The 13941-nt window shown below is 55.0% G+C and overlaps 1 protein-coding gene across 1 annotated transcript in view; it reads right to left on the bottom strand.

Annotated features, from left to right (window-relative positions):
- Nucleotides 1-13941, bottom strand: part of MYO19 (myosin XIX) — a 31796-nt gene that overhangs the window by 1431 nt on the left and 16424 nt on the right. The window contains exons 12-25 of the mRNA XM_074320932.2: nucleotides 13345-13435; nucleotides 12724-12895; nucleotides 10981-11054; nucleotides 10118-10239; nucleotides 9805-9918; nucleotides 9383-9559; nucleotides 8876-9028; nucleotides 7722-7829; nucleotides 6719-6789; nucleotides 4871-4971; nucleotides 2995-3161; nucleotides 2765-2894; nucleotides 1060-1145; nucleotides 319-621 (exon numbers count right to left, since the gene is read on the bottom strand). Of these exons, the coding sequence (XP_074177033.1) occupies nucleotides 319-621; nucleotides 1060-1145; nucleotides 2765-2894; nucleotides 2995-3161; nucleotides 4871-4971; nucleotides 6719-6789; nucleotides 7722-7829; nucleotides 8876-9028; nucleotides 9383-9559; nucleotides 9805-9918; nucleotides 10118-10239; nucleotides 10981-11054; nucleotides 12724-12895; nucleotides 13345-13435 (1869 nt within the window). The remainder of the gene's footprint in view (nucleotides 1-318; nucleotides 622-1059; nucleotides 1146-2764; nucleotides 2895-2994; nucleotides 3162-4870; nucleotides 4972-6718; nucleotides 6790-7721; nucleotides 7830-8875; nucleotides 9029-9382; nucleotides 9560-9804; nucleotides 9919-10117; nucleotides 10240-10980; nucleotides 11055-12723; nucleotides 12896-13344; nucleotides 13436-13941) is intronic.

Below are 13941 nucleotides of genomic sequence, written 5' to 3'. Positions count from 1 at the left end.
ATTGGAGGGGATAAGCGGTCATCACAACCCAAATTTTTTGAAAGTAGGACTAATTAAAAGGAGATGCTAGAACATTTAGAAGCAGTTTTTAAAAAGTGAGAAAGGGCTCTGGAAAATTCTTATTTGTAATGATGGCACTAATCCAAGCCTGCAGCCAGGTGGGAAGCTCAGGCTTCTGGTTTCCCCAGCAGGGAGGGTTAGAACTGCTCTTGTCCTCCTGCTGTAGACTTGGCTTTGCCTCCTGCCTTCCACAGTGGGGTGTGGGGGACCCAGCGCTGTTGTGGGCAGGACCGCCATCCATCCCATCACACGGCTTACCTGAGGCAGCGCCCGGATGGACGTGACTCCAGCTTGTTCTTGTGCTGTCTGGACGGGGTAACTACTGGGGCTGCTGCTGGGGAGTTGGAGGCAGGCCCAGACCACCAGTTTCCTCTGAAAGCCACGTACCCCCACGGCCGCGTTGGCCAGGACCAGTCCCAGGGGCCAGAGGCGGATTATTGCCCCCAGCAGCTGGGTCTGTGCCTGCGGCAGCGGGAAGGCACTTAGGGAACGGGGAGCTTGAGACAAGTGTTTTTCTTCCACACCATCCAGTTCGTTAGAAGCAAGAAAGGCCATTCTGATCTTAAAAAGAGAACACCACTTTATAGCTTTCGATTTATTAGCTTTCTCAATGGAAACCAAAACTCTCAGTAAGTCAGCTTAAGGTGAACCACAGGGCACCTGGCCGCGAACAGCCGGATGCCTTAGCTAGACTGGCTGTGCGGTGGCACTTTCCACCCAAGGCAGCTGGGCTTAGGCCGTCCGTGTGCTACGTTACAGAGGTAGTAGCCTTCCTGAGACCTAATTGACACAGTGTCAAGTTCACTCCTTTAACGTACAGTTGCACGGTTTTTACTGTGTTCCCAGAGTTGCTTAGGTCACTGCAGTGTGGTGTCATGCCCTTTCCCTACATGAGGAACACGAGGCCACCCATTTTGCAAAGGCAGGGCCAGCATCCCAACCTGGTCCATCTGGTACCAAAACCTCCACTGCCAACCCTAACTTAAGTCAGATACTCACTCTCCACTTGTGCCACGCGCGCTTGATGACGGTGGCAGCTGTGTGCAGCCTCTGGATGTGTTTCCGAGTTAACCAGGATCGAATGGCTAAGGGGTTTGCCCCAAACAGTAGAGAGTAAAATGTCGTTAGAGCTCTTGGTGACCTGGCGCCGCAACAACACCAGAGCTGCTGTAAAAGTTTGAAATAGTCCTTTTTCCGTGAATGGCGACCTTGTGCCCCTCCGTACTAAAGTCAACACACAAAGCAGAACTGGCTCTGAAAACCCCCCTGACTGCCCACAGACTTGGAGGTACCTAGACATTGAAGGACAGCTGGGAGCAGGGTCACCTCCCACCTCAGGCTCAGTCTGGGACAACACCCAGGGAATGAGAGGGGCCTGAATTGTCTGCATCTTTTTAAATTACTTCTAGTTTTGGGGAAATCCTTGCTTAGGAATCCATGAATGAATACACCCCCTTGCTGCTAAAGGTAATAACTACTCGATGGTGGACTGATCATGTGACAGTTGGAAATTTCAGCATTTTCTGATTCTTTTTAGTACAATCATACTCAGAAAAAGGGCTGTTCCATTAAATACGAATATATTTGTGTGGGGACAGAGCCCCAGAGAGCAGTTTCCAGGCTCTCGGCCTCATGTGGAAAGGTGCTGGCTCGGGTAGTAGATGGTCATCAGCTGTGACTAGTTGGCCATCGGCTGTAACCGGTTAGCCATTAGCCACGGATAGAACTGCCGCGGCTGCGCTAGAAGCGCAGACTGCAGTTAGCAAGGGGTTGGTTGGCAGAGAAGCGGACGGCGGGTTGCGCATCGTGTGGCTCCTGCTTCCTGTGTCTCGCCTGGCCGCCAGCGAGACTATAGTGGTATGACTCCCCTGTCTATGGCTCCGTGGGTGTTCCTTTTTGGCCTCACCATGTCCTGTGTTCTTATGCGGGGAGTGGGAGCTGAGACCCCGCATGACACCCTGCATGACAATTGGATTCTAGAAAACCCAAAAGTGTAAAGATACATAAAACTCACCTATTATCTCACCAACTCAAGTAGTTGTACAGTATTTCCTTACACACTTTTTTTCATGCTTACAAACAAGCACACCTTATGCAGGTGGCATCACCCTCGATGTGTAGTTTAAAATACTCTTTTGGAGAGTGTTAAGATACTCTTCAAAAAGCCTTCATAGCTACGTCGTAAGGATAGTCCAATACAGCCATAACTCCACCACTGTTAGATATTTCTAGTATTTGTATTTTTAAAAATGAGACTGCTGTGGACATGGTTCATATATCTCTTCCTTTGATGAATCAAATCTTGTCGGTTTTTACCTTAAACTCCTTACAAGCCCTCGAGCCCAGCAGGTAATGATTTGAGTTGTTACAAAGGGAAGGAAAGGTGGTATAAGCAGCTATCAAGGTCTGGGAAAGGGGAATTAAAGGCAAATGTTGACCCTCCACTACCTACAGAGTGCCCTTGTTAGTGGTGTGACCTGGTTTCCACTGGACTGGAGAGAACTCGGGGTGAGGTGCACAGGGGGTTTGAATCCCAACCCACCATAGGGACATGCCACCAACGCCTTGAGGCTGGGACACTGTCAGCTTTGGTATACCGGGACTCCAGGAGCAGCGTTTCAGAAGAAACAGGTGTTAGTGGGGTCTGCAGTCGTTGACAGTCAGCCTGGAATGAGGGCTGTGTAGCTCAGAGACCCGCTCCTACCTGCCTGGATGAGCACAGCAGCCTGCCTCTGTCTCTCCTGTTTGCGCTGCCGGTGTCGCCTCCAGCCACCCTGGATGCAGCGGGCACACTGGTCCAGCACCTGGGCGCGCCCATGTTCCAGGAGCTCCAACTGGGAGAAGGGGTGTCCACTGAGGTCCTCAGCCTGTCCTCCCCCTGCCCTGAGCACAGCTGGCTTCTGTCATCTCTGCCCTCGTCCCAGCCCAGCTTACCGTGGAGTCCGTCATGAACACCTTGGTCCTGCCGCAGTACACCGAGGCTGGCGTGGCCTCAGCTGGGCCACCAGGTGTGGCTGCTGCCCGAGTTAGAGCTGGCAGAGAGTGGAAGATGTCCTGGAGTAGAGGTTGCAGTGTGGGCGCCTCGGCATGTGGAGACCATTCTAGGGGATGGGAGACGGGTCCCATCAGTGCTTTGCCATCTACACACTTCTGTGGCCTTAAGAAACGAGTTCTGGGCTCCCCAACATTCCACAGGCTTCTTTCCTATTCTTGCTTCCAACCATTCTGACCTTGCTTTTTTTGCGGGAGGAGAACAGAGGCAGCCCCCCTATTGTCCGTCAGGCGCCTGACTATTCTGAGGAGTCTTGGCAGTGTCACTGTGGCTGTGCCCTGGACTGGCCTGCAGCCTCCATTCTGTGGGTCCCTTGGGCAGGGTGAGGGTGGCAAAGGGAACCTCGTGCCCGGACTCCAACCTGGAATCCCATGCTGCTCAGCCAGCATTTGTTTCCAAGGCCCCAAACAGGGCAGCCGGGTCACCCCCTCCACCTGACCCCTTACTCTCCAACACGGATGGGAAGAGGGAATACAAATGCCAGGTCCATGGGGGCCCCGTGGGTCCCCCTGCCGGCCCTCCTGCATCTCACAGGGCTGATTCCTGTAGAAGGAGCATTTACCTGAGGGCTCTGAGCACCGTTAGCTGCCCAGGGCCTCTCTGGAGACAGGCTGCCAAAGAAGACTCCGCAGACGAGAAACAGCAGCAGAATCAACCAGGGGCCCGGGGACTTGGGAAAGAGACACAGAGCAGAAGAGCAGACCATGGAGAGAGCAGGAGAAAGAATTGGGGAGAGAGGATGAAAGGAAAGTGACAGAAGTGCCCAAGAGAGGAGAAAAACAGTAGAATTGTCCCACCTGGGTCTGGTGGGCCCCCAGGGTAAGGATACGTGGATGGGGCGGGGAGCAGCTGCCGCTGGGCTGGGGGGGGAGGGGGCTTGGCACCCCATCCTTGGCTTCTTTTCCCTCTATCTGTACTGGGGGCTTGTCTCCCACTGCCACACCCTCGGTAATAGACACATGCCCACAACCCCCAACTCAGGGCTGTAGGCCAGACCTTTCCTTTGAGATCAAAGCTTGCCAAGTGCCCTGGCAGAGTTCAGCTTCCCCGACCTCTTTTCCCCACTGGCCAAGCACATTATTTATTTAAATAATTATTTAAATTAATTTCCTCCTTTCCTCTACCTCTACATCTAATCAGATGCTTGCCTGATCTAACCAATTTCTTCCCAATGTTTCTTATGCCCATATCTTCTAGCTTCTATCTACACCAGCCAACTTAACAGCCCTGGCCTACCACATGGTCCCCAGTGGTCTCCAGAAAGCATGAGGCTGACATCACTCCCTTCTTCCCTGGAAGTTCCTATGATCTCCCAGAGTAAAAAGCTTCTGTGACTGGGCCCCACTTGTCACCCCAGCCTCGCCTCCCTCCGTTCTCTGCCCTTATGAGCCGGTAACAGTGAATGGCCTAGAGTTCTCTCACACAGTGCTGTCTCCTGCCTGCAGGCCTCTTCAGATTACTTCTGTCATGTGGAGTGCACTTCACCTGGCTAATCCCATCTGTCCTCAGACACCACCTCCTCCAGGAAGCCTTCCCTGATTTATATCTCCAACACCACCCACAGCATCCTGTTCCTACTATCTGCCTCTGCCTTTCCACTTTCCCCAGTCTTTTTTGAGTCTGTTTCCCCATCCACCAAGAACCATGGGCTGTGTTTTATTTATATCTGAACCCCCAGCCCCTAGCCCTGAGATAACCCAGGGTAGGTGCTCAGTAGATTGTGGCTGAACAAATGACTAACAAGTGGTCCCCACTCACCTGAGCGCCCTTCATCTGATGGGCTGTGAGGGGCCGGGGATATGCGAGGACGGAGCCTTCTCAGTAATTCATATCGTTCCACAAAGCTCTGGTGAGAGACGCTGGAAGCCAAAGTAGGTGGAAGAAGAGAACGAAGTGACTTCATTCGTGAGCCAGGCACAATGGTTGGGGTGCAACAGGGGTTTCTGTATTTAATCTCAACAACCCAGCGAGGTGCTGTCCTGACTGCCCACTGAGTGGACGCAGCGGTAGTTCTGGAGAGATTCCTAGGGTCATTCAACAGGAAGCCCAGGAGACCATTTTAAACCGGGTCTGCTCTTCCTCAGCCTTGGTCTACCAAAACAAAACGTCTTGCCCTTTTAGTAGGGGATTTGCACGCTGCCTCCTCCCAGAGGGGCGTGCAGGCCTCCCGCCTGGACAACTGGGTCACTCCTACCTCGCACTCATGCTCGGCCGCGTCTCTGCCTGTCCTCTCTGACCCCGCAGCCTCCTCTACTTCCTCCTGATTTCTTTGCTCCCCTTCACGGCAACACTTCTCTAAACAGCTGGTGACATTTGATATCCATATTTTCTCCTCTGAGTCTGGCTTCTGTCCCCAACACTGCACCAGTGTGGCTCTCATCATAGCCATCAGCAAACACCATGCCCTCAAACCCTGAGGTCAGGGCTCTGACCGGCATCTGGGTAGCAGGTGCCCAGCTGACCCCTCTCCCTTGCAGAGTTCTCTCTCAGCCTCCGGGACACCATGATCCTGGCTTCTTCCAAGTTATCGTTGCTGGTTTCTCATCACCACCACCCCCCCACCTCAAAATGTGAGCATTCCTCAGGATGGCCCAACCCCTTTTCTCCCTGCTGGGATTTTCTCCTTGTTCATGGTGTTAGACCCTCCAGTTCTCAGATCTGCTGAGCACCAAGCCTGTCTCAAAGCTGTTTTCAAACCCGACCCTCCCACCCTCCAACCTGGGCCTTCCCTGACCATCCCATCTCAAGGAACTGTTCCCCGATTCATCCATTTGCCTCCAACAGAAGCCTGGAAGTTGCTTCTGCAGTCTGGAAGTTGACTGCTCCCCTGCCCTGTATCCACAGTCCTCTTTCTGTCACAAGCCATACTCTAATTTTACCCACTTCTCTCCATTTTTCAATGCTGTCACCCTCGTCTGGGACACCATCTTGCCTGTACACCTGCAACAGCCTTCTCACGCATCTCCCTTTTCTCCTGACCCCACGTCCCACTTTACAAGGCAGCTATGGAATATGAATGAGAGCACAGCACTCCCGGCCTATAACATCCAGTGGCTCTCCCGGCACTCAGGACAGGCTGCGAAGTCCTTGCCTGGCCCGCCCCTCTTTCCCTTCCTCCCAGTTCTGTGCTCCAGTCACTTTAGCACCTCACAGTTCCTAACCTGGGAAATCTGGTTGCTGTTCCCTTGGTCTGGAATGCTCTCCTGCCCTCACTCTCAAATCTTCCCAAGCTGGCCGCTTCCTTCCCACAGGCCCAAGCTGCTCAGAGGGCTCCTCCCTGACCAGCCCAAGGATCCCCTTCACTGGTAGTCTATGTAAGAGCATATTTTGTTTCTTCCCTAGCACTGATTATACTTCTTGTTTCCACTGGAATGTATGCCCCAAGAGGGCAGAGACCCAGTGTCCTTATTCACTGATATATACCAGAAACAGTGCCTAGTACAAAATAGTGCACAGAAAGTCAACGGATAAATGGAAAACATCCTCTTGAGTTCCAGGTGGACAGCTGCAGACCTGCCTCTTTCTCTTCTCTAAATCCTGCTCTTGTTGGGCCTGAGTCCCGAGCTCCACCCTGGCTCTGCCCCCTGCGGTGACGGGCCCACTCACCGGATGGGGAAGCCGGCAGCACTGATGTGGATGGTCTCCACGAGGCCACAGGCCTCTAGCTGGCTCAGGACCTGCCAGGGCGGGGAAACAGGGTGGGAACAGGCAGCATGGGGCCAGCAGGCCAGAAATGCCACTCCTGTGGCCCTTTCAGCATGGACCTGTAGGCTCTCCTGAGGCTCAGCAGATGGAGGTATATGCTCCGGGGCAGTGAGAAATCAAGGGACTGCGAGAAATAGCTCCTTGCTAGAAAGAGTCCCGGTGGCCCCAGGTCCCCTGACCGATGCTTCAGGTGCAGCTGAGGCAGGGTCCTGGCTTTGTCTCGCCACTCCCAGCAGTGCAGAGGCTCTCTGCTTCATAATGCAGCCCAACCAAATTTCTCTTTTTATTTTTTGCAGGCAATCAAGTGAGTCACAGCTGAGAGGCAGAGGAGGTTATATTGGGAAGATTCTTCTGGGACCTGAACCAAGGTCTTTACCACAGAGCAGAGTAGTCCTGGCTATAAACCCTGAGACCACATCTACCAGCTGACTATGGGACACTCTCCAGTATCGTTCAGCACTCACAGCTCATCACAGCCCTCAGAACCTGGTACCCTGAGCTAAGACCAGCTGCTGGCCAGAGTGCTTTTGTGCAAATTAAAAATATCTATACACCTTTAGTCAGAAACAGCCGCACGGTACATGGACTGTAAGGTGCCACAGACTTGCAGCTAATCACAAAAGACACCCATTCCTGTGGGCAGCTTCAGACTCTCATCAGGGCACATGGCTTGGTGAGCAGGCAGCAAGATGCATTGGAGCCCCTCCTTGCCTCCTTGGCTAGGTCTCTGTGCAGTGCACAGACCACCCAACCGTCCATGACTGTCCTGCCAGAGCTGGGGAGACAATGTCAGGCCCAGCTACGAGACTCCCTCCATTTGGAGCAGCCATCCTGCCCTTCACCCCATCAGGGCCGTGGCCAGGTGGGGCTCTCTGCAAAGCAGCATTGGCTCTGTGTGAATTACCTCTTCCCGGAGGAAGGTCTGTGCCCGGCCCTGGCCGTTGGGCTTGATGCAGCGAATGTAGTGGGGTGTCGTGCCTTGCAGGACCTGCAGAAGCTGCTCCAGGGAGGCCTGCAGGGGTGAGTACGGGGTCAGGCAGGCAGTGGAGCTGCCTGGGGGCGCCCGCGGGGCCCTGGTTAGAGACTGTCAAACACCTCGCGCAGCCCTCTCAGTCCCGAGACCAGCGTCCTCGCTTGCCTGGGAGCACTACTGGAGGCGCTCACTGGGGGTGCCCAAAGCACACTCCTCGTGCCCTCCCACGGCTCCTCACCTCTGCCTCCCGGGGCCTTTCCTGACCAGTGACCCTCCACCTGCTTAAGTCTCCCTGCGTCTGGTCTCAGCCTCCCCGCCCCTCACCTACCCTCCTCACCAGAACAGTCTTCCTAGAAGAGCACAATCTCAGAATCCCGTGCCATTCATTCAGGTAACAGCTAAGTAACAGTTCATTAAGCCCGTCCTATGTGCAGGAAGCTGTGACATGTGCAGGCGGCTGCTGTCTCATAGTTGAAGGTCTAACAAGCCACACAGACATGGGACGGGCATCACACGTGGTGTGTCTGAGGCTGGGCAGGAAAGTGCTAATCCAACCTGGGCTCCCCTGGATGCCTCCTCAAGGAGGTGATGATAGCACAGAGGTTTGAAGGCTTTGAAGGACTAAACTAAGAAGAGGGAGTGAGGGTGGAGCTGAAGGGGCCGTGGGGAGGAGCAGAATGTACACGGGCTGAGACAGTAGACAGCTCAAGGTACTGGAGGACATGACAAATCTGCTCTAGCCGAGGACAGAGCTGAAGCAGGAAGCTGGAGAAGTGGGACTGGGCCAGGTCAGAGTTCATGTATCTATTGCTCTTCCCCAATCCCGTTATCAGCAGTGGGTGGCAGACCCCACTGTGCCACCCAAAGGCCTCTAGGCTTCCCGTTGTGGCAATTACACTGACAGTCTGTTTCCTATCTCTGCCTCTCTCACAGGACTATCAACTCCATGTGGACCCAGATCACGTCTACTTAACGCCATCAATGCTCCCCAGTGAACAGCACCAATCCTGGGAGGTGGCAGGTAAGCATTTGAGATTGATGAATAAACCAAGCACCTCACATCATGTCAGCACCACCAAACCCACCTTGAACTTGGACACCACAGTCAACACAGGGACCCTGCTCTGGCCAGAGGGCTCCTCCTGGGACGTCTCTTCAGGGTCAGCAGGAAACAGCACCTTGAGCAGAGGATCCTGGGATTGCTGCAGGAGCCTGGTCAGCTCAGGGGGGACAGGGTCCTAATGGGAAAAGAAAGGGGCAGCAGGTGAGGGCAGGTGGAGTGCTACCCAGGGCTGTCCACAGGCTTGCCCGCCTCCTCATCCAGGCCCCAGATGGAGGGCTTTTAGGGGAGGGTGGGGCCCAAGTCTGAGAGACAAGCGGGTCCACTGGACACTTAGAAACCAGGAGACCCAGTGTGACATGGGTCATTTCTGAGCAGGTCATGCCTGATGAGCAGAGACCCATGAGGTGACCCTGGATTCTGGGAGGATGTTCAGGAGGGAGGACGCACAGTAGGAACCTCCCATGTACGGGCGGCAATGGCTCAGCGTCTCCTGTACCGCGAGCCCCCAGGAGCCACGGCCCTGCCTCACCTTGTTCTTCTCCACCAGGCCTGCGGTGTGGTACTGCACAGGCCCCGCGTAATGCACCACAATGAAGCTGGGTTCCCGGCTGAGCTTGTTGTGGCCCAGGCAGGGGCTGCCTGCCAGAGCACTCTCAATGCGTGTCTGGAGCTGGGCTGCGCTGCTGGGCCGGTTAAGGCGGCATTCCTGTGTGGGATGGGATGGGCAATCGCCCACAAAAGTGAGAGTGGCTCACCATGGTCCCCACCCCATGGCCCCCATGGCAGCAGAGTTGTCACACAGGCATGACAGTGACCCTGAGAGGGAAGGAGTATAGGGATTAGCAAACCCATTTGGCAGATGGAGTAACAGAGGCAAAGGATAGTCTTCAAGGCCCCAGAAAAGCACAAAGCCCAACTCTGGTGTTCAGCACACTGGTGGACCCTCCCCACCTCATTTATAAGGGAGCAGATGCTGATGGGGCTCCCCTCGATGAGATCTAGACAGGTCTGGTTGTCCTGGTAGTTGACAAATGACCACTCCAGGCCCTCAACAGCGTATTCCTCCTAGGGGGCAAAGTGGGGTAGGGGGGCAGGAGAAGGCAGCTATGGTCTGAGGCCCAGAAGGGCCATCCCATGGCCTGCCTGCACCACAGCAGATTCCAGAACAGCATCAGAGAAGGGACTAACAGCTCCTGGTCAGGTCCTGAGGGGCTAGGGAGGAACAGAGGACGCAGGGGAGCTGGCCCACCCGCCACACCCTCACCTGCTGCGCCCTGAGGTAATGAGCCACGAAGTGCTGCTGCAGCTTCTCGTTGGCGTAGTTGATGCACAACTGTTCCAGGCTGTTGTCGGGAAAGGACTCAAATCCATACACATCCAGCAGGCCTGCAAGGATGAGGGAGAAGCCATGGGGCCACTGCAGGGAGCAGGAAGGGGTCGGGGCGGCCCAGGGCGAAGAAGCCTCATCCTTGGCAGCCTTGGGATGTGGCTGAGTGAGCATGATGCCCACAGCAGGCAGAGCACCCCACTTCACCCCAGGGAGCCCATCTCTACCTCACACCCCCTCAGAACTCAGAGCAGGAAGAAAGGCCGAGGAAGGTGCAAGGGGCGGCCCCGGGCACCAGGTCCCTATGACTCTGAATCCCTGGCCCCTGTCGGCCCCTCCTGTGAGGGAACCAGGTCCCAGGGAACATTTTTGTGTCCCAGTTGGGAAGACCTGGGTCTCCCCAGCCCAGTTGGTGTCTAGAATTCAGTGGGCAAACTTCACTGGTGTCTGTGAGCTTCACGGCCTCCCCTACCCGCCTGTCCCACCCAGGTGCCAACGATGTTGTCACGTCCCTCACGTCCCTCCTCATCTAGCTCTTTGACCCATCCCACTGCTCTCCTGAGACTGGAGCTGGGTCTCTGGGGAGAGAAGGGACGTCATCTCAGTCTGCCAGGCGAGCTACGGGTGGGTCAGATGTGGGCACTGGGGGGCACAGAGATGTCCTCGCCCGAACGGTGACAGGCAAGTGAGGAGATGGGGGAGCAGAGAAGGGAAAAGAGCTGCCCCGAGTCACCCAGTGGACCCAGGGCTCCCCGTTCTTTTTCTGAAGGCGTGCCGCCGGCAGGGAGAGCCCCTGCTACCTATGAAAGTGGTCCAGGAGTTGGGGTCTGCGCAGATGCTGCTGTTGATCACCGATACCAGCCAGTCAAAGAGCCTGTTGGGTGGGGGAAGAGTGGGCTCTAGTGAGAGGGGATCAGGCTGAGCCGAGGGGCGGCAACATGGCTCCTCCAGCCAGGGCTCCCCACCCTGGAGGTCCTGCCCAGTCAAGGCCTCTGGTTTCCCACCTACGACAAACGCAGGCTGTGGTCGTGCATGTTCTCAGGTACACATAAAGCTGTCCCGCCCAGCAGGACTGAGCACAGGGCCAGCTAGACTCTGGGGCTAGACAGGGAGTGGTCTGCCTGTCATAGGCCCCGACAGCCAGCTGATGTCTTGACTAGAAGGGGCTGGGCGGGCCTGGATGGGATTTGTAAAGAACTGAGTTCACTAGACTCTACTGCAAAACTCGACCTGCAGAGCCCAGCATTCGAGGCCCGCAGCCCCCCTGCCCCGCCCCCCACTCAGTCCCACACAAATGGGTCCCGAGTCACCTGGGGCCAACAATGGCTTCCTGCACTCTGGAACCATCCCCACCTCAAGATGAGGTAGTAACTGTACAACATGGAGACACTATTAAGGGGTTCCAACTTCCTAACAATTTTTCTTAAAGTAATTGCTTCGCAAGTTTTCTCAGTTCAGTAAATGATTTCTGTTTTCACAACTGGGGCTTCCAATACCCATTTGAGGTACTAAAGATGAATGACCTGGTGATGTAACGACCTGATGTTCACTGTGTATGCAATGTTCTATGATTAGAGGCTCACTCTGTGATCGTTGCACTTTATCTGCTCACTTTGAAATCACTCGATACAAAGGCTTTAAAAATATTTGGCCGGAAATTCTGAGCTGAAATTAGCTTTGAGGCAGTGGGAAGTGACTCTCCTGCTGAACTGAGTTCAGTCTGAGCCCAGCTGCCCTGGGCCATTTTCAACTCGGAGGATCTTATTCCCCCATCAGTGCTCCTCAGGCTCCTGACTCGGGGGGAAGTTCAGGGGACCCTCTCCCCAGATGCCCAAGTTCCCATAAGCACATGCACACACACATACACACATGTTCTGTCCCATAATTTCAAAGGATTCTGGGCCCCTTGACTCCCTTACAGGGTACCCTCAAGGTTCTCAGAACCCAGGGGATGGAGATGCCCATATAACCTGCCAGGAAAAGGCCAGGACCCCCACCTTCACCCTGTTCTGGGTTCCCACTTGCTGCAGCACGCTGTGTTGCTCGAGACTCTGGATTGAGCTTTTGGCTCTGCCATCTGTCACATTCCCCAGGTGACTACAAAGAGCCATGGGTCTGAACCTGGAACTGTGAGGGCCCCAGACTGCCTTTGGGGCCTGCCTTGCGGAGAACTAGGCAGGCTTTCCTCACTTACTGCCAAGGTCAAGGCAGGCTCCTGTACTTTAATAATGAGCTGAATCTAGGCCAGGCTGTGGCAACTTCCCTAAGCAGAGTACTCCGGAATTAAGGCCAAGGGCCTTGCTCGGGAAAACCCCAGGAGCCAATCCCTGCTATCCTCAAAAGGGAGCAAGGAGAGAAACCCGTCTGCTTTATTTGGCAGCCCTCAGCCTGGGCCTATTATTGCAAGATGGTGTCTGGTTCAACAAACAAGTCAGAGGATTTAGAATTTGTCCCACTCGTGGCAGTGTGGGCTGGGCAGTGTGGGCTGGGACACAGAATTTGGGAGGATGACCTGGGAGGAGGGCAGGGCCCAGTTTGCTCACCGTGCGTAGACCAGTTTGGCCAGACAGTCTCTGCGTGTGTCGCACTCAGCTTGGGAGCAGGGCTTCCGGAACACCTGCTGCTGCCTGCCTGCCCTGATGGTTCTGATCTGCAGTGTCTCCAGCAGTGGGTCTTCTGGGAGCCACAGAAGCGAGGCCGATGTCCTGAAAGAACCTGGGAGGGACAAATCACCTTCCATCCAAATAGCCCACTTCACAAGGCGCTGGCAAGTCATTGCAGCGGAACCATGACCCACCCAAATGGACAGAGGAAACCTCGGTTCTGGTGGGCGAAGTGACTTGCCAAAGGCAGAGGCAGGACTGGAACCCAGGACTTCTGTGTCCCAGTCCTTACTGCCACGTGTGGGGCAAATTATAAATCCTCTGACTTGTTTGTTCATCTGTAAAATGGGGACAATGCTGCCTGCTCACCAGAGATGGGGTGAGGAGTAACTTATCCAGGGCAGGGCCCTACAGCTGATGTGTTAATCAAGGGCATCAATTCCAAATCTCACCCTCTGGCATCCCATCCAATCCCACCAATGTTGGCTATTTTCTGGGCAGGGCCTGCCCTGCGCCCTGGGTATGTGACCTCAGGTGCAGCCACCCCACCCCCGCCCTCACACTTGGCATTGTCCATCAGTTGGCAGGGCTGGGCTTCGTCCCCAGAGTCAGCAAACCGGATGTTGCCGAGGTGCAGCAGTCCAGCTAGGACCTAAGGGGGCGGGAGAAAGGAGGACACACAAAGTGGGCACCCTCACGGGCCGGAGCCTGGCCTGGGATGGGCCTCTCTCTCGCTGAATATAATCATATCGGGATAAATAAGAGCAGCTCCCAATTACTGCCCACTTAGTATGAGACTCGGCCAGACACGGTTCTATACACGTTACATGCATCATTTTGTTTGCTCTTTTCAAAATCAGTGAGGCATGTACCGTGCTGACGCCCACAACAGAGATGAGAAAGGAGAGGTTAAATGAGAACCCAGTCAGTCTGACTTCTGATGCCTCCCAGGGGGACCCCGCTCCTGTTACTTGTGGAGCAGGCTTACTTCTATGACTGGTGGGGCTTGGCTTGGGGTTCCCTTTGGCCCTTTCTCAGCATTCTTGGGCTTCTGATGGCCCAGCCTGGGGGTGGTTCTGTGACCTTGGTCTCTGTACAGTGGGGGCCCCCAGGGGCTGTAGAAAGAAGCCTGCTGTGCCCAATGGGCAGCGTGGCTGG

This window comes from Rhinolophus sinicus, chromosome 12 (genome assembly GCF_057876585.1).
Source record: "Rhinolophus sinicus isolate RSI-liver-muscle chromosome 12, RSI-T2T, whole genome shotgun sequence".
Taxonomy (NCBI): Eukaryota; Metazoa; Chordata; class Mammalia; order Chiroptera; family Rhinolophidae; genus Rhinolophus; species Rhinolophus sinicus.
The sequence above is the reverse complement of the archived record's forward strand: the minus strand, read 5'-3'. Positions and strand labels throughout refer to the sequence as shown.